Below are 19916 nucleotides of genomic sequence, written 5' to 3'. Positions count from 1 at the left end.
AAAAGTCATTGGCAATTATGTAGATTTAATGGTAAAGATACTAGGAAATCGTAGACCTGCAGCAAAGTGAAGATCAACGATCAACGCGAGTTCAGTAGTGAATCAACTGTGAGACTTAATGACTAGCTGAACTACGAGTTAGGATTTAGACAGAGAGTGATGTGAGGAATTTTACGAATTATTTCGTATTCAAGTAATCAAGCCATGAATTGCTAAATATCTTCGTATTCCTTGGGACATTTCTAGCAATTATTGTGCTGTGTGTACTATTGATTGTGCCAGTTTTCCTAATAAATACATAAGGTATTTATGCGGAAAAGACTACATGCATTCATGGCTTCATGGTGTAAATGGATAGCATGTCCGGCTATCAGTCGGAAGGTCTGGTGTTCGAATCCCCTACAAGAGCAATGCATATTTTTCACGTCTCCTGGATAGATTTAACCTAATGACTCTATACGTGTCACACCAGCTAAAAGCTGGTGGACGTAAATTCGTCGCCACCAGGATTTTGTGATTGGGTTCCTTCAACCCCAGTCGTCCTTTAAAAGGGGGGTATACAAGGTACTTTCTCTCTTCTTACCTTGTGGCATAATCGGATAGCACGTCCTGCTAGCAATCAAGAGGTCCGGTGTTCGAATCCCTACAAGGGCACTACGCATTTTTCACGTCTCCTGCATCGAGATAGCCTAATGACTTTACAAATCGTTTACTCCTTTCTACTTATCAGGTCTTATTATTTAAAGAAATAGCAACGATCTCGCAGTTCGCAACAGTATTTAATAAATCTAGCACGTGTTTTACTTATTTTAGACATAAATTTATAAATTTCGCATTTAAAGCGTATGGTGCCATAACTACATTAGATTAAAAATTAAAAGCAATTAATTATTCGTTGCGATGCTATACATTGTTTTCCAGATAAGTACGTAAGCAAAGCTTATAATAATTGGACTAAAACAAAAGCCATTAGAAACATCTTGTATTAATTAAGACAAAGCTACAAATGTTCATAAAGATTATTACTGGGATATATTCAGTGGGGAGCTATGAAAATTGCTCACACTTTGTCACATTCTTACTTATACAAGCAGAATGCCAAATTCTAATTAAATGTTTTACTTTTTGCAAAAAGAACAGAAAATAAATTAATTATGCTTGAACCAAAAACCATTTTTTAATTTTAAAAAAACCCTTAAAATTTTAAAATGTTTTAAAAACTCATAAAATATCACATTTTCATAACATAACAAACATATTTAATTATGCAGTTTCTTCTTCCATGTCAGTTGATTTTCTAGGAAGTGTTAAGGCAGAGCGATGATTTTTTAAAAATATTTTTACATAAGGTTTAGGAATAAATTCTCTTAGAGGCTCCCCATTTAAGATGATTGTCATTAAACATGAAATTATGCTGTGCAATCAGACATCTTGAAATTTATTGAGCTAAAAGCTCGTCCAGAGATTCCAGTTCTCAGGAACAGTAAGTTAAATTAGGACTGATTATCTCACATAAGACGTATTTTTCTTGCAATAAATAAACAAATAAATAGATCCGGAAAAACCGATAATCCGGAATCACCGAAGTCCCGACGAGTCCGGATTAAAGACTTTTGACTGTGATACTAATTGAGCAGTGTCATTTATATCAGTGCTTTCATCCATAGCTATGGAGCAAAATTTTAACTGGTCAATGGATAGCATGTCCGGCTATCAGTCGGATGTCAATATCAGTCAATAACTCTGATAGTGATGTCAAATTTTTATCGATGTCTTCGATTCTAGAAGTTACCGTTTTTCGAGATAAGCTTACAGTCTCAAAATTATTTTTCTTGTCTAGGCGTAAAACATGGAACAAACTTGGAGCATGCACTGTTTAACAAACGCCATCACTGAGAGCTTTATTATTTTTAGCAATATTGTATGTTACAATGTAACTTGCATGTGTAACTGCTTCTTGGATACTGTTTACCTTCTTGAAAAAACTTTGTCGGCCTAATAATTTTTTATAAAGACTTCCTGCGTTTTATTTTCTTTCATATTCGGAGATTGTTTCGTAATTGGAATTCATAGGCTTAGATGTGAAATCACGGGAAATGTTATATTCTTTGAAGACTGCTACAGCTTCATTGCAGATGAGACACACTGGTTTATCTTTTACAGCTGTAAAAAAAAAAAAAAAAAAAAAAAAAAAAAAAAAAATCCAGGTCCATTTATCATTAAAAGCACGGAACTCTGATTCAACTTTACGTTTTTAATAGCCATTTTGTGGTTGAAATATTTTATGAATAACCCAAAAAAGCATTAGCTACGCTATACTTTTAATTTTAATTTTACCACTATTCACATTGATGCTATCTTTCCGCAATCTTTCCATACGCAATCAATAATATTAGAACTCGCGCCAAAAGAAAAAGCTACTGGCTGGAGCTTAAAAAAAATGCGCAGTCTGCCACATGTGAGGTCTAATTCAATTATATTGGATTCCCATATGTCTGCTTCTCGAGAAAGAGATAACGCTTGTTGGCGCCAATCTACAGCTATAACTAACAAAGAACTTGCGCTTTTAACAATTTACGGATTGAAAGCTGTCTCTTCTTGCTATTTCTGTCGATTTATGTTTTGTAGAACAAAAATAGACTATGTAAAAAGATCATCAGTCCTTTGAAAAAAAAAAAAAAAAAAATATTTAAACAAAGTAGAAAAGAAGATGGATATATAATATATAAATATATATTTCTTTTAATTTGCCTCGGACCAGCAAATTAAAAATTCTGTCCGCGGGCCGGATAGAACTTTCTGGCGGGCCGTAGTTTGCCCATCCCTGCTCTAAACCTAGGGTGGAGTTAGGCAAAGAGTCCTTGGTTCTTTGTCAATTAAGTAATCCAGTTTTCAATGATCCTACTTTTAGCACTCTATTGCTCTCTCCGAAGATATTCCAGTGATACAAACAAACAAACAAAAAAATATTTTTGAAAACAGCCCATGAAATACAACGTAATCAATTTTAAGTAATTTTATTACATAAATTTCGTTGTTACAGTTATATTCCAATACATGCTACTATATACATTGGAACACTAGAATATTGAATATACGGTTCTGCCTTTGTGTTATCAATATCCCTGGTTGACATTAGACTAATTTGCTTAAGAAAACTTTTACTCCCAAGCAGGAGATAAATCATTTTGTTAAACTGGATTTTGTGACATTAATCAAGAAAGGAATATCACTGTGATGTACGGGTGACGCCAACCAACAAGATGTAGAGGGCACTGGCTCTCAATCTGAACGCGACATAAGTTTAGTTTCCAAGAGGGAGACCGACAGAAAGGCCATAAGGAAGGCTCGTGGGAGCCATTAATGAAACCGAAATTAACTTGTATTATTTTATATATATTTCAGTTATTAGTATTGTAGGTTTAGTATTAGTTTGTGTTTGTGCAATAAAAGTTCAAAATACAAAAAATTGGAGTTATTTCTCGATGAGGCGGAGGATGAAGAAAGGGTGATATTACAATCACTCTCTCATTGTTTCTTCCGTAAGCGATTCTTATTCTCGATTTTTGGGGAAAATCGAGTGATAAGCCTATACGCATGAATGACCATGCAGATCACCAAAGTAGACATCCTGCAGCTTTGATTATAGCGTTATCTGAAATTATGAATACACAATAATCACTCAGTGTCAACGACAAATTAAACACGATAATATCCGATGGCATGTATCAACGATTGCTAGAGAAATGTTGATTCTGCCGTTCATAATGCCTTAGTTATCTTTACACGATGCTTATTAGTAATGAACCACAGTGTGTGCAACCGGTACGACCGCATTAGGCGACAAATTTTTTAGAATTTAGGAAGGAACCAGCGGCAGAATTTTGGATTTTCAGATTTTGCGCAGGGCGGCAAAAAGTCTACCAGCGAAATCCTGGAAACATAAATCTAATTAAAATTTTACCTCATAAAACTACTTCCCTCCTCATTATTTTCTGAGCTTACACATTGCAAATCCACTAAAATACGAAAGATTTAAAATTTTTACTGACTTTTGCCTAACTCATCTGTACATTTAGAAATTTTTAATTGTGAATAATGAGTTTGTTTTTTACATTAATACAAATCTGTAATTCTTAGTGATTAATAAGGTTAACAATTCGTATGTATTTCATTCTTTTATCTGATATTATTAAAGAATGTTTGTCACAATATATTTCCAACGGGAACAGGACCGCGAAATACACAGCCAGACTGTTTTGAATTCAGTAAGAATACGTTTTGAACTCTCAACAGATTTACATTCTTAAGAAAGAAAATGATGCATTAGGTTAAAGATAGATTTTTCAAATTACCAAAAACGTGTGACACAAAAGTAAAAATCTTCCACTACTCATCAAGAAATGCAATCATCAGGTACTTAATAAAATGAACGAGAAAGAACTGATCATTTCATTAATACAAATTTAGGGCTCAAATATATTGCTTCAAAAGCGGCTAATTCTAGGACCTCTTGAAATGCTGAAAAATATTCTGACTCATTTCTTTTCAAATCTTAATAAACATAGTTGCTTCTACTTGCATATTTAGTCGTCTGATATGGGAACTGCATGCTTCTCAAATCACATTCAATGTTGTCAAGGCCACATTATCTGTCAGAGATGCTATACTGAGTGCCATTTTTTCTTCAGATAGGGGTTGAAGCTATGATCACTTAATTTTAGAGCCGAGATAATGGTGGCACAAGTGAGGCAGTTGTCTCAGCTGAACAGCTAGAAGAGGCGCCCAATTGACTATGAAAAGTTAAAATTTCATTTAAAAAATAAATTATGGTTGTTAACTTTAGGCTCTGAGCCACATCAAGAAGCATAGTTTTAAAACATAATATTTAAAATAATAAAACTTTGCTAGCACTACTTAGATAATTTAAAAGCATTATATTCTTTCCTTCTTGTTGTTACAAAATGATTCGCAATAACCATTTTTTGTAGCCAAATTCTCGTCAAAGTGGCGTCTCACAATTTACTTCTAACGCAACAAAACGTCAACATAGTAGGCCGAAAAATTATTTCAGTATGAATTAATTGATTTACTTTATTATCTTTCTGCAGTCAGATTCCTTTAATACATTGCATGGTTTACCTTAATTCCATGAAACAGAATGCGAAATTTTTTTATATTAATAATCCATCTGAAATACGCTTTAATGACTAACGTATCTTCAAGAGACCTGCGATTTCACGGTACTATATAATCTGTTTCCTAGCATTAAACTGCGTTCTTGCAGCTAAGGTATTGATGCAATTTACATTTATGGTAACGAACTACATAGACTGATAAAGTTACAGTTAAAAATACTGCAAGAGTTAAAACATTATGATTTAATATAGTCACTTTTGTATAATATAAAACTGTACAAATATAGATAATTTGATTATATACGGGAAATGAATTTACCTCTAATCCTCAGGTGAACAAGTGTCTAGGCACGGCTTTGTTCAATTTGCAACTAAGTTACCCTGATCCTTGCAATATCCAAACTATTCATAGGAACAAATATGAACCTAACAATGCTTGGACTAAATGGGATTCATGCTACTCATTGCTGTGATTAAAAGAAAGATATTTCTTCACTGCATGAAGCATTGTCATTGACAAAATAGCTGTTTTTCTGATATCCATTACAGAATACATAACCTATATCATTAATACATCTTATAGTATCTTCTCTCATTTTTGAAAAATAACATGCAAATCTCATACTGTTAAGTACTATTATACAATCAGCCCACAAAATAAGCTCTTGAATTTGTGCTTTGCATTTCATTTTTAAGAACACTAATTATCAACTTCCAAAGATTTCCTACTTATCAGAAAATTTTTTGCCTCATTTAATGATGCACTATTGCAACAAGGAATTTTCTCCAAATATCTCAGATATCAGTAGAATCTGGACTTCGAAAATTTACTTTCCCAAAAAAGCAAAAATCGTGAACGTGGCCCGCTAGAACATTTTTCAGTCTCAAATGATGTTTGGTCATATATTGGGAAAAAAAAAAAAAACTTTATTTAACTAGTCTTCAAATATCATTCATTACAAAAGCTCTACATTCTCAGTTGTCGACTCCATATCAAGCTTTTGATAAAATTTAATGTATTTCTCCACACACAGATGTGTTTAATTTAAAATTGATGTAATATTAAGTTTTTTTTTTAATGTTTGGCCATTTTAACTGAAAATATGACCATGAAAAATAACAACAATATAGATGGTGCAACAGTGATGCATAGGCGATTTCAACTGCCTAAAAGTGGTGAAGGGCTGTACAATACGGCAAAAAATCATGCTTATTCAGATCAGAATCACCAGAGTCCAGATTAGATGCTATGTTAGTCTTATACCCAGGCTGCAGCTGTGACTCATAAAAATAATGATTCATAATTTTTTCATTGGTCTTGTGTGCATAGAAAATGTTATTATACTGTTACAAATTGTACAGTCGTGGTAAGATAGCTTCTCTGCAAAGCAGGGTTAGGGTTGCCATAAAATGGCAAGGGAAGGCAGTGGTTGCCACATTTGGCGAGAAATCGCCCATTTGGCGAGAAAATTGGCGATATGCCATGGACATATGGAGAACCTTCTGGAACAAATTCTTATCGGCTTAACCTAGAATGTTCTCAAATACAAGCCAAGAGCTATATAAACCCTGCTGATACGCGGAGAGTTAGTCAGTTAGTCCGTGCGAAAGTCCATCGAGTTGATAGTCAGTCAGTCAGTGAGTGCCGAGTTGGTCATTGAGTGCACCGAAAGAGTCTCGTAGTGTATCGCGGTTAGTGCATCATCGAGTAGAGTGTGTTGAGTTTCGGGAACGACTGTCGGGAGCTATACTCTGGTGCTTTTCAATAAAGCTGTCTTCACCATTATAGCTGATAACCTGGAGGCTGTGTCGCTGCTTGTGTCAGCACATTTATTGTAGTTCTTTGATGACTGTATAAACATGTTATTGGAGCTATCTTGAATAATACTGGCTAATAAAGTGTATTTCAATATTTCATCGAGTGCTGTTGTCTTTATTCACTCCAAAACCACATGAACCGCTTAAACGCAATGTGAAGGGGGAAAAAAGAACATAACAATACTTACAAAATTAGCACAATATTGAAATACTATCCTGAATTTGTACCAGCTCAATCTGCTCATAATATACACACATACAAAAATAATAATCCCCCCTCCAAAAAAAAAAATAATAAGATAGTTCCAATTTTTGCATTTTGATTTTTTTGAATAATTACTTAAATTTATTCTATCTTGGAAAATTTTAAATTCTTAAGTTCAGCTAAAAATTGACTAGGCTTAAATGTTGCAAATTTTATACAAGAGTGTTATTTCTAAAATTTCATTTTTTAAATAATATCATAAACTGTATATACAATCAGCAAGTTATACACATTTTCACTATACACACAATATTTTTATGAAATACGACCAATTCTTACAAAACAACTCAGCTGAGAAGAAGAAGAAAATAACAAACATTACCTCAAAAATAACTTTAGCCATAAGTTGTGGATGTGGTTGTTGACTAGATAAAAATTCTGTGATAATTTTATTCAAAATTTCTTGCACAGGAAAAAATTCCATTAGAAATGCTGGCAGAATCTCACAAATAACTTCAGCTTCAAATGGGTATGCTTTTCTAATCCTTAAAAAATAAATAAATAAAAGAAGTGCTATTGCATTAGTGACAAAATGAAACAAATACTTTTCTGTCCAGGCATGGCAAAATAAATTGAAAACATAACTTATCATTTTAAATTACCTGTCAAATAATGTTGTAACACGTTCCATGGCAACAAGCATAAATTCTGAATGCACTTGCCTGCCACCAGAATGCAATTTTTCGGGTGTTTTTGTATCTGGAACCAACTCATTAGACCACATATTTGTACTTTTTCCTAAAAATATTACACAATCTAAAATTCATATTAATGCCATTAAAAAGCAGAGTAATAGTACTCAATAAAAACAATTATGTTTCCATTGTGGGGGGAAATATGATTGATTTGATAATCTATAATGTTCATTATTTACCTATATACATACAAGACAAAAAGAGACCTAAAGCAGCCAATGAGGAAACTGGCGTTCCTGATCGGACTCTGTTGAAGATAAAACAAAAAACACTTTATAACAAATATCAAAGCATTAATTTCATGCAAAAATGGTCTTAGATTTTTAAAAATTCATGCAAATCCTATATAAACTTATTTCCTAAAGAGTATATTTTTAAAATTTGAAAGTTGAAAAGACAATTAAAAACTATTTAATGGGACATTATAAGAAATATTTTAAAAATCAGTTCGATGATACACAGCACATTGGGCATTAGCAGCATCACTTACTTTTTACTACTTATTCATGTTTTGCTTCAATCTTGCAATATTGATGTAACTATCTAACTTCAAAGTACTGCAATACAGTCCCCTCCAAAAAATGTTAATACAGCTACTCTTTGTTACAGTTAACTAATAATGCATGCAAGCGTTTTGATGATATTTACCTGAAAAACAGGTCAGTTTGTATGTTTGTCTTAGTATCAATAGCATTCCGTGGCTTTCACTGGAAAATACTACATATGAAGAAAAATTAAAATCCTCTCTAAGACAACCACTCATGGACAATGGTGGTGGTCAACCTTTATAGATGTGAAATTCAGTGCTAGTGTTTATTTATGTTCTGAGAAATGCTGGTCATTTTCAGAAGTCATTTTGAATATGAAGACTAAAAAGTAAACTAATGCATAATATGCTCTGGTAAATTTATCAAAATCAGATGAAGAGGCAAAATTAAAGTGGTCGTGCTATAATAAATAAATAGCATTGGAAGCATTAAAAACAAACTGTATCAGAAGCCTTAAAAATTTCAAGGCAAGCAAAGGAAATTATGCATGGAGATAGGATGAATCTACGCAAATGGGTGACGAATGATAATCGTTTAGTTAAAAAATGGGAAGAAGAAAATTTTGACATTCATCCATTAAGCTCAAATGAAAAAATACTCAAAGTATTAGGAACTCAATGGGACATTCAAGAAGATAGAGACTTCTTGTTTGACTGAAAGTTCGAGAAGAAAGAAAAGTACCAAACGCTTCATCCTCCAAACACAGCTGGAAAAATTATGATCCCCTTGGACTCATCATGCCATTCACTGTTAGAATAAAAATTTTACTACAAAAGCTATAGCTACGTAAGATACCATGAGATGCTGAGCTACCTTCTGATCTGAATGACGAGTGATCTCAATGGTGCAGCGAGCTTTCGGAACTACGTAACATTAGTGTTCCAAGATTTGTTTTGGATTCATGCGATCAAAATATAGAGATCCATGTTTTTTCTGACACAAGCCAAAAGTCGTATGGTGCAGCCGTTTATGCAAAGAGTATACAGAATCGAGAACAAATTTTTGTGAATTTGCTAGCCTCCAAGAGCAGAAAGTTGTCAAAAAAGGTTTCCTTGCCTTGACTGGTATTATTACTGGGTGCACTGATTGGTGCAAGATTGGAAACACAGATTAAAAAGGTTATGGGTCATAAAGGTTCATCTAATATCTTTTTTTTTTTTTTTTTTTTTTTTTTTGAGTGATTCTAACGATCTTCTAACGCGTGGAGTTAGTGCTTCTTCTCTAGTGAACAATTACAAGTGGTGGCCTTGTGCAGAATTTTTGACAGAGCCACATCTTCCCTACAAGGGCTCACAACCAACAGTTTCAGAGTCTCAGCACCTAACACCAAATGAAAGAGAATCCTTTATGCACGAAAGCAAAGGTTCTATTGACATTAATGACATTTCTGAGAGAAATATGTTGATTGACATGAACTCTAACATTTTAGTTGAACTCTTGAATATTAGTGACAATTATTATAAAATTATTAATGTTCTTTCTTATATTTTTAGGTTCATTTATAATTGCAAGAATAGATCAAAAAGGGTAGGGCCTCTTCAACTAGAAGAGGTAAGAACAGCTGAGGAAATGCTTATTAAGCATGAGCAGAGAGCTCTATATTGTAAAAAGGACATAACAGGTAACTTAAAAAAATTACATCCCTTTGTTGATTGTAAAGGAATAATTCGTGTTGGTGGCCGTCTTGGAAAAGTGTCTTTACCATTTTCTCAAAAATATCCTAGGATCCTCCGAAGAAACTCCAAGCTAAGTAAGATTTATTTTTCTAGTGTGTTCAGACGATTATTGCATGTTGGCCCTCAAGGATTATTGAATGCTGGAGCTCAAAGATTATTGAATGCAGTACGTTTAAAATTTTGGCCGTTAGGCGATAGAGATTTTGCGTGAAAAACAGTACACCTTTGTGTGACATGCTTTAAATACAAACCCATTTTGTCTTCACAGATTATGGGTAATTTACCATACGAGAGAGTTAATAGATCACCCCCATTTAGTGTTTCAGGTTTGGATCGATGCGGTCCCTTTTATGTAACTTACAAGCATCAGAGAAAGGGCATGCTGAATAAAATTTATATTTGTGTATGTATAAACTTTGTAACACGAGCTATCCATCTTGAGCCTTTGTCAGATTCGACTTCTAATGCTTTAATTGCTACTCTTATGCATTTCATGACCAGACGTGGCAAATGTGCGAAAATATTTACTGATAATACCCCTAATTTTGCAGGAGCAAATTCTCTGCTGAAGAAATTATACAATGTAATTAATTTTCCCGACAAAACTTTGGCTTCATATTTCACGTCCGGAGGAATAGACTGGAACTTTATTTCTCCAAAGTTCCCTCATTTCGGAGGGCTATGGAAAGCCGGTGTAAAGTTCGTAAAGCATCACTTAAAGAGAACGATAGGAAATTCGCGTTTTACGTATGAGGAGTTTGAGACAATAATCGTACAAGTGGAGGATACTAAATTCGAGACCTCTTACACTCATTTCCAATTATTTCTGATTGTTATGAAGTTTTGAACCCAGGTCATTTCTTAACCCTTCGCGGCACAGTGTGTCCGGTCTGGACACACATAAAAATTTCCTTCTGTACGCACAGAAAAATTGAATGAAAAAGGATTTATAGGTTACTATAGGTTATTCTGAACCTTCTTTATTTGTAGTAGATGGCAGCTGAACACAAACCAGTCCATATATTTTAGCCATGTTTAGTTTTTTAAGACCCTCATTTTTCAAAGAAATCTTCCAGATGTTTTTTAGGGTATAAAAGGAATTGTTTAAAAATAAATTTCTATGTTATTTTTTGGCCGTATGCTAATCTCCTTATTCTACATTAGTTTTAAATTTTTACCTTGAAATCTTGGAAAAAATCAAACGGCGAACCCTAGGTGTGCCCAGACCTTGCTCACCGATAATCTATGACAAATGAGAGTCTGTATTCTTTGTTTCTCCGCATCTCATCGGTCAGTTCATTGACAATAATGCACGTTTCAGCACTCTTTTCGAAGCTCTATTCAATCAGTGTACCCACTTTGGGCACACCCACATACAGAGTTAAATTGCGCCGGAGCCCACCAGAGCCTTGCTCCAGTACTTCTCAGTTTTCGAGTTAAATTATAATTTCAGCCGGAGCGCACCGGAGCCCTAAATAAAAGGACTCAGGCACTTTTTTTTATGCAAGTGAACCACAATTTTAGCCCATAAATTTTATTTTAATAGTAAAAATGTCTTAAAAATCCGATTCTAACTTCTGAATGCAAGCCTGTCTTTCCATAGCACTCAAGCCTTGCACAGAGGTTGAGACTTTTAAGGAAAGAAAGCCCCCAATTATATGTCAAAGGCTAATTCTCCAGGATATGCAATGAATTTATGAGAGCGGGTAAATTTTGTGTTCCCTTCTCAAAGGACTAAAAGTGACACCCTGGTCGTGCACGTTCCACGCTAGTGACTTCTGCAGAGCTGTAGACTTTCTGAATGATGTAACCAAACGGGGGTGGGGACCATTGTTGTCACTTGTACCGATAAGTCATATTTATTCTCACGTTGTATTCAGGAAAATTTATTCAGGAAAAGTAATAAGGGAAAATTTCTGCTTGATGGCTAGAATTATATCGATAGGGCATCGCGATCCAAAAGTCTTGAACTCTTCCCTCTTTATCTTCAAAGCTACACTTTTCAGTTAAATTCCTTTCCATACCCTCATACTGCTTCTAGAATTCTCACTATTCTCCTTAGTGGAGCTTTAATCGTTCTATCTTTTTCCCTTGGTGTGCTCCAAAAGAACATTGATACCTGTCATCACTTGGAATAGTACATTTTATGTATAATCAGGACTTAAACTCAGACGGAGATCGGCTGAACTGCTTCTTAGTATCTAAGTGAAATCGTAATTCCAGACGATGCCTCAAATAAGACGAGGTCCAATACTTTTTTTTTCTATTTAACTATTCAAAATTAATTTAATAATTTATTAGATTTCTCTCTCTACATTTTTCTTAATTTAAATTTATTCTTTAATTGATTAATTTAATTTAATTAGTTAATTTAATCAAATTAATATTAATCTTAATTTAAATTTATTATTTAATCATTAGCTATTATTGTTATTTATTTATTTTTTCTTTCCTTTCTCAGAGTCTTCATAGGGCTCCGACACTTCTAATTTTAGAAACTAAGCCCTGCCCACATAATTAAAACGATAAGTAGCGCTATCTCCACAAAATTTTACTTGTGAACTCCTCTAGGCCTAATCAGACTGCTACCTTTTTTTTTTTTTTTTTTTCAAAACTCCAACTTTAAAAGGTAGCATGCCAGAAAGGGTTAATAGGGAGATCGATACAGGCGATTCCGGAGCCAATGATAATAGACGTAAATGAAAATCGGTTAAGCCGGGTGCCAGAGAACAACAAAAGTAGTTCAGGTTATTTGGAAAAAATGGTCGAATAACTACGAGGGCCATCCAGGAAGTAGATTACGTTTCCGTCTGTGTCCGCTAGGGGCGGGGCTAGCGCGGCCATCTTGGGGTCAGAGCGTTGCGCAGCTCAGTCTGCATCTAGCCGTGCTAGTGAGAGGTTCGTGCTGTGCTCCGTTCAGATACTGTGACGGTTTGAAATGTCTGCGTTAATTGAAAATCCCGCGAGCTGCGAGGTGCGCTCAGTAATAAGGTTTCTGACTGCAAAAAACTGTAAACCGATAGAAATCTATCGTCAGCTTCGTGAAGTGTATGGGGACAACATTATCACTGAAGGTGGAGTGCGTCAGTGGGTCATAAGATTTCAAAATGGCCGAACCAATGTTCACGACGAAGATCGAAGTGGGAGACCCAGCATAGGGACCGCCGAACTTCTCGAAAAAGTCGATGCTAAAGTCCGTGAAAATCGAAATTTCACAATAACGGAACTTTCTTTGAGTTTTCCACAAATTTCGCGAAGTTTGTTGCACGAAATCATCAGCGAAAAGCTTGGTTACCACAAGTTTTGTGCAAGATGGATTCCAAAAATCTTGACAGAGGACCACAAAAATCAGCGAATGGCTGCAGCGTTGAACTTTTTGGACGCTTACCATAAGGATGGTGACTCTTTACTCGATCGCATCGTTACTGGTGACGAAACATGGGTGAAACATGTGAACTGTGAAACGAAATTGCAATCAATGCAGTGGGGGCACACAAGTTCTCCCCAAAAACCCAAGAAATGCATGCAAACAATGTCGGCAAGGAAGATGATGGCGACTGTTTTTTGGGACAGAAAAGGTGTAATTTTGGTGGACTTCCTGGAAAGAGGCACTACAATAAACTCTCAAAGGTATTGCCAAACTCTCCAAAAACTCAGAAGAGCAATTCAAAACAAGCGCAGAGGAATGTTGAGCTCTAAGATCTTGTTGATTCACGACAACGCCCGGCCCCACACGGCAAATGTCACTCGTAAAGTTCTTGAATCTTTTAAGTGGGAGTTGTTTCCTCATCCGCCGTACAGTCCCGACCTGGCACCGAGCGACTTCCACCTATTCCCAGCAATGAAGAAGTGGCTGGCTATGCAGCGTTTTGATGACGACGCACAGCTGCAAGAAGAGGTAACGAAGTGGTTGAAGGCGCAGGCGGCCGAATTTTTCGACGAAGGAATTTCCAAGCTCGTACATCGCTACGATAAATGCCTTAATTTGTATGGTGACTATGTAGAAAAGTAGTATTTGAGTGTGGCTTTCATCTGTATATAATAAAATTTGTTTCCTATACTTTGTTTATTTTTTTATTCCAAAACGTAATCTACTTTCTGGATAGCCCTCGTATTTAGGAAGTCTGCAGCAGATAAACAAGTGGATGGTAAAGAAGGACAATATTTCTGTTCGTACTATGGTACTCGTCAAGGACTATCTGCCAGTTTGCAAATGGATTTTAGGTCGGATTATTAAAGTCTATCATGTATCTGACAATAAGTAAGAACTGTTAAAATTAAAACAAAATCAGGAGAATTAAAAAGAGGATCACAAAGATCACCGTGCTTCCTATAAAAAACTGAACTGATATTTTTGCATATGTAAAAGAAAAATTGTATTTTGTTCTAGTACTGTAATAGCTGTAGTTATAATGATAGAATAGTATTATGCTGTTTATATGTTTATAAGCATATTAATTTTGCTTTAAGAATATTTTGTATAATTTCTTGAAATTTTGTAATTTTGATCCAGAGGAATGTTAAATTCCTTTCAAGCGAGATGGTGCTGCCATTGCTACTGTAAGAAAAGGGATTGCTTCAATGACGAAGCGGAGTGCGTGTGGTTGTCCGAGTGTCTTACACATATGAGTAAAATAAAGATAATGAGATATTATAGTTTAGTTTGTTAGTCAGTTAGTTTAATAAGAGATACAGTCCATTCTAAATTCGTTGGACCTGATCTTGCAGTTTATCAGTGCCTTGAACTGTTTCATCAGTTAAGTGAACAAAATATTTATATCTTCCTCTATAAGATCTTAAATTTTACTAAAGTTTATTTTATTTTAAAACTTTACTGTCCTCTCTTATTTTCCACTTCCGGCCAGAAGAAAAGCGTTAGTTTTATTATGCAAATTGTGCTTGCGAACTCCTAAGTATTTAAGTTGTGGCCTTTAGCCAAGAAGAGTTAGAGAGAGAGAGTGAGACTTCTTGCAACTCTCTCACTTTTACTTCACGCACGTTTCAGTCAGTTGCTGTCCGACTTTAAGGCCAGAGGTTTAGTCCTCTTGATATTGAAGACGTATTGTAGTTTTCCCCGCATTCTGCGTACTACATATGTAAAGATATAAAAGGCTAATCTTAGTGCTACTAGCCTTTGTAAAGTATTTGAATTTAGCTCTTATTTAAATTTAGTTAGTTTGTAGTTCTTATTTTTACGTTCAGACCACAAGTACTGATCTCTGTATCCTGAAGTGCGAGAGCGGCTATAAATTGTGAAGAATAAAGGTTAATTAAACCCTTGCTTTCTTTGTCACTTTTTCTACAATTTAAAAGGACATAGTTTTAAGTAAACTCAATGTTCTTCTGAGGACAACTACATGTTTGCTAAACAGATAAAAAGAAGAAACAGTAGTAATGATAACTATTTATTTTCTTTTGCTAAGAGGTCATTTTTTTGAATAATTTTAAAAAGCAGTCAACAAATGATGAATAACAGAAAAAAAAGTTAAAAAATCAAGAAAGTAAAAAAGCACAGTAATTCAGGTCATTTATATAATATGTTACCTCTCAACCGTTAATTTTAAAAGTAGATTTGCTTCCTTTCCAGTTAAAATTTCTGCAACAAGAAGACGTTCCAAACCATGAAGAACAGTTAGATATACCATATTTGACACACAGTCTTCGTTTTGACCACATATTTGAAGACTTAACTAAATGAGACAAAAAATAAATGTAAATATAATGTAAATAATGTATAATAGATTAATAATATACTATGTAAGATAAATAAAAAAATATACTTCAATTTAAAAAGTATTACAGAAAAATATCCTTGCACTCAGAATAAAATAGTTTAAATTTAATTATATTTATGTTTAAACTCTTGATAACAATAAGCAAACATAAATATGAGTCACAGAGTAAACAAAGTAACATGTTACCCAGAGAAAAACATATTTTTGTACAAAAACATGCAAAACTATCAAGAAATCCAAATATTATAAAAAGGAGGGGAAAATTAAACATGTACTGTACATGAACAATTCTGACTGATAAATAGCAACACGGATGGACACAAATTATTAGACTCAAATGGATTATTTTCAAAATTGCTAGATTTAATCTATTAAATACATAATTTTCAATATAATGACAATAAAGGACTCTTCTGTTATTGAGACCAAATTCAGAAATGTATGAATTCATGTAATGCATGGATGTGTTCATGTATGCATGTATATATATATATAGTATATATATATGTATGTACGTATGTGTGTGTATAGACGTACACATATAAACATACGTGCACACATACATTTCTGAATCTGGTTCTGATAACAGAAGAGTACAGACATTAATTTAATGTTTTATACGGAAACCTTTTGCTTTTCAAAACAATTTTCCATATTCAGACATCCTTCAACGACAGATTTGAATTTTTTTAGTATATAGGTCATCATGCCATATTTGAATAAAATTTTAGAAACCTCCAATCTCTGAATTATTTTTGTTTGTCCTAATTTTCTTTTGCCATTGGACCACAAATTTTTAATACGATTCGCATACGATTCCTTTCCTCGGCAACACATTTATAGTATTAGTCACCAGACGTAAGTACTAAAAATGCTGATCATCCGCTTAGTTAATCAATTTCACCACTAAATGCATCCGCCCTAATAGAAGGGATTTTTTTCAACTAAGAATAACATTCCTCTCCAAAAAGAGTTCAATGACAATTCTATTTAGTAAGCATACTTTCATAATTTTCTTTCTGTTTACTTAGTTTCATTTAGGAGTTCAAACAACAGTAATTTTGTGAGATTAAAGGTCTTTTTTCCAACCTGTTTAAAAATATGTAAATACAAGTAAATAATAAGTAAAGATATTAGATACAATTAAATTTAAAAAGTCACTTTAATAATAAATCTGAAAGAGAAAAGCATATGAAATAGCCTATATCTCAATTTCCAATACAATTAACTAATATAGATTATGTAAAAGGCAAGAAAAATAGTTTTCAAAATAACGGCATTAATAGGCTTATAACATTATCTTATTACTTTTAATTGTTATAAGAATAGTAGTTATACCACTTCAATTCTTATAAATATCAGTATAATTTAATTTTTGCGGTTTTGAATTTAGGTAATTAAGAAGAAAATGAACATTTTCAAATGATGCTTAATATAATAAATAATTTATTATAAAATATATTTATTAAAAAATAATTATAAAATAGTTTTACCAAATTATATATAAATTATATATAAAATATTTATTATATTTTTGTTTAAATCTAATAATTTGACCAGGGCCGGACCATAGCATAGAAAAATGAGACAAATGTCTAGGGCCCTGTTTTTTGGGGGGAGCCTGGTCAAACCGTCCACTTTGAAAAAAAATTAAAAAATAAAAGTTTCCTTTAATTTCATAAACCAGGCGTGTAGCAAGGGGGGTGCCCTGGGCGCCCAGGCACCCTCCCGCTTCACCACTACCTATACTTATAAAAAGTGCTAAATAATTTTCAATAGATAAGACTTAAGTTTTTAAAATGCTGCTTTCCAGCTTCCCCCAAAAATGCATCTGATTAACAAAGAATGACAGGAAAGTCTGCTATTTTCAATTTAAAAGTAAGATCAGGAAAAATCCTTCCTCAGGAAACAAGCTGTGGGAAAATATTTCGAAGGTGAGGTGACACTTTCAAGTCGCAAAGCTGTTGTTTTTTACAGTTTTGAATATCCCTCTGTATCCGGTTCAACTTTCCCTCTAGCTATCAAGCTAAATATCAGTAAAGAAGAAAAAGACCTTTCGTTTCGGACAAAGCATCTAAAAGCATAATGGTTAAAAGAAACTAAGTATTTAAAAAAAAAGAAAGAAAGAAGAAAGAAAAGGGAAAAAATATAAGCTGAAGTATTTAATTTTGAGATTTGCTACTTATTATCTAAATATTGCACAAAAGAGGGAAGAAAACGCAATAAAATAATTTTGAGTGATTACATTAATTTCGAATTGCAATTAAGTCAATAAATATAGCAAAAATATTTAACTTTTTTTTTTGGAATAATATAGAAAGCATGTGAATTTCGATGCTTTCAATGCAATGAATTTCATTTTCTTAGTCATCTAGCAATTTAAATTCCTGTTATTTAAAATGATTTAATAGGGTAGTTGTTAAATACGCAGATAGTTCATTCACTGCCAAGTAAGCTATTTTATTTAATTAGCCCAAAAAGGCAAATTGCCCAAAAGGGCTATTAACTTCGTCTTGGCATTTTGTGTTGCTCATTATAAACGGCGTTTCACTTTTCAAAGTGCTGCCACCAAATCTTAGAATTATATTTAAAGAAATTAAATAAAGAATCTGAGTGAATGTATGTATGTTTTTCGCATCGCGAAAAAACAGCGGTACCTAGAGACATCAAATTCTGAATAACGTAGTCATTCATTCGAACATGAGTATCTGAAAGTCCAAATTTGGAGTTTGGAATTTGTTTTATTATTTATTTCATATTTTATAAAACTTTAACGGATTTTTAATTGACAAAATCAACGATTTCAAAGCGAGCAGTGGTAACACTGTACGAAAAAAAAAAAAAAAAAAAATTTTTTATCTCCAGCGCCCGAGACTGTGTATCTGAAATTCTAAAAATACACTCTTTTTAATTTATTTTGTCATATTGCTGTTGAATTGAATTTTATGGTTTAAGTGAGAAGAACATATTTTATAAATAAAGGTAACACACAAAACGTTAAAAAAATTTTGGTAAGTGGTAAAATTGTTCAATTTTTAATTACCTGCGGTTATGAATTGTACTCATAACATTACAATTTCCTTTGCAATAATCTTAATTTTATTTAACTATACTATTCAGAGATATCATACAGATAGTTAATGCTTCCAAATTGCGCAGTTGGAGAAAATAATTTTCACAACAAAATTATTTCTTTAGTGTGTGATATTTAAGGAGGAAACAATTATTTTAATTCTTATTTGAAGTTTTTCTTCAAAGAGCAACGCCAATCACAAAGGAATGACTAGATTAAAATTTGCTAATAATGTCTCAACTTCACCAATTTTATAGAGCTGTAAAAGGAAAATGTCTTATACTTATCCCTATACTGTGACATATTCCTTGCTCCTATATCCAAAAATTGAATTGTTTAAAATGCTCTATTAAAAATTCTAATAAATATGAGAATCATTGATTTAGTGACGGGAGAAAAAGTACAAAGTCCTCCTTCTAACTCTCTTACACTGAAGAATCAACTGTAAATAATGTGCTGCTTCTGTCAATTAAAAAGACCGACTCGATATGTAATTAGACTTATTGCCTATGAAAAAGTTTAAACGTGATCGACTATATTAAAGTGTTATTGAAGCTTTCACAAAATCCTAATCCATAAACTAAAAAACTCAGAATTAAAAAATAAAAGTTTAAAAATAATTTTATACTTAAATGATAATTCCAAAAGGCAATCTTTTTTTTAATAAATAAATAAGATATCATTATTGTTTCCAGGTATATATCCACATATTCGAATACCATTTATCAAGGGAAAAAATCTATGTTCCATTTTCTGTTTTAAAACAAATTAAATACAAGGAATCCTCTTATTGGTGACCGTCTATAAAAGTGATCGTTATTTCTGAGAACCGCAACTGACTGGCGTTTTAATAAAAGAATCACAGTGTTTAATGCATTCAAATTTCACACAGATAAAGTAATTAATTACACAAATAAAATAATTAAATTTTGTATTTAAAAAATAAATTCCAATGAATCGTTTAAATG

At 33.2% G+C, this 19916-nt stretch overlaps 1 protein-coding gene across 3 annotated transcripts in view; it reads right to left on the bottom strand.

Moving 5' to 3' along the window:
• Positions 1–19916, bottom strand: part of htt (huntingtin) — a 595026-nt gene that overhangs the window by 14425 nt on the left and 560685 nt on the right. For all 3 annotated transcript variants that reach the window (XM_085807902.1, XM_085807903.1, XM_085807904.1), the window contains exons 51-54: positions 15685–15830; positions 8096–8163; positions 7824–7959; positions 7544–7706 (exon numbers count right to left, since the gene is read on the bottom strand). In XM_085807902.1, the coding sequence (XP_085664028.1) occupies positions 7544–7706; positions 7824–7959; positions 8096–8163; positions 15685–15830 (513 nt within the window). The remainder of the gene's footprint in view (positions 1–7543; positions 7707–7823; positions 7960–8095; positions 8164–15684; positions 15831–19916) is intronic.

The sequence above is a fragment of the Stegodyphus dumicola genome, chromosome X1 (assembly GCF_044657685.1).
Source record: "Stegodyphus dumicola isolate Sdum_Otavi_A_Nest chromosome X1, ASM4465768v1".
Taxonomy (NCBI): domain Eukaryota; kingdom Metazoa; phylum Arthropoda; class Arachnida; order Araneae; family Eresidae; genus Stegodyphus; species Stegodyphus dumicola.
Note: the sequence above shows the minus strand (reverse complement) of the source record. Positions and strands in the feature narration are given on the sequence as shown.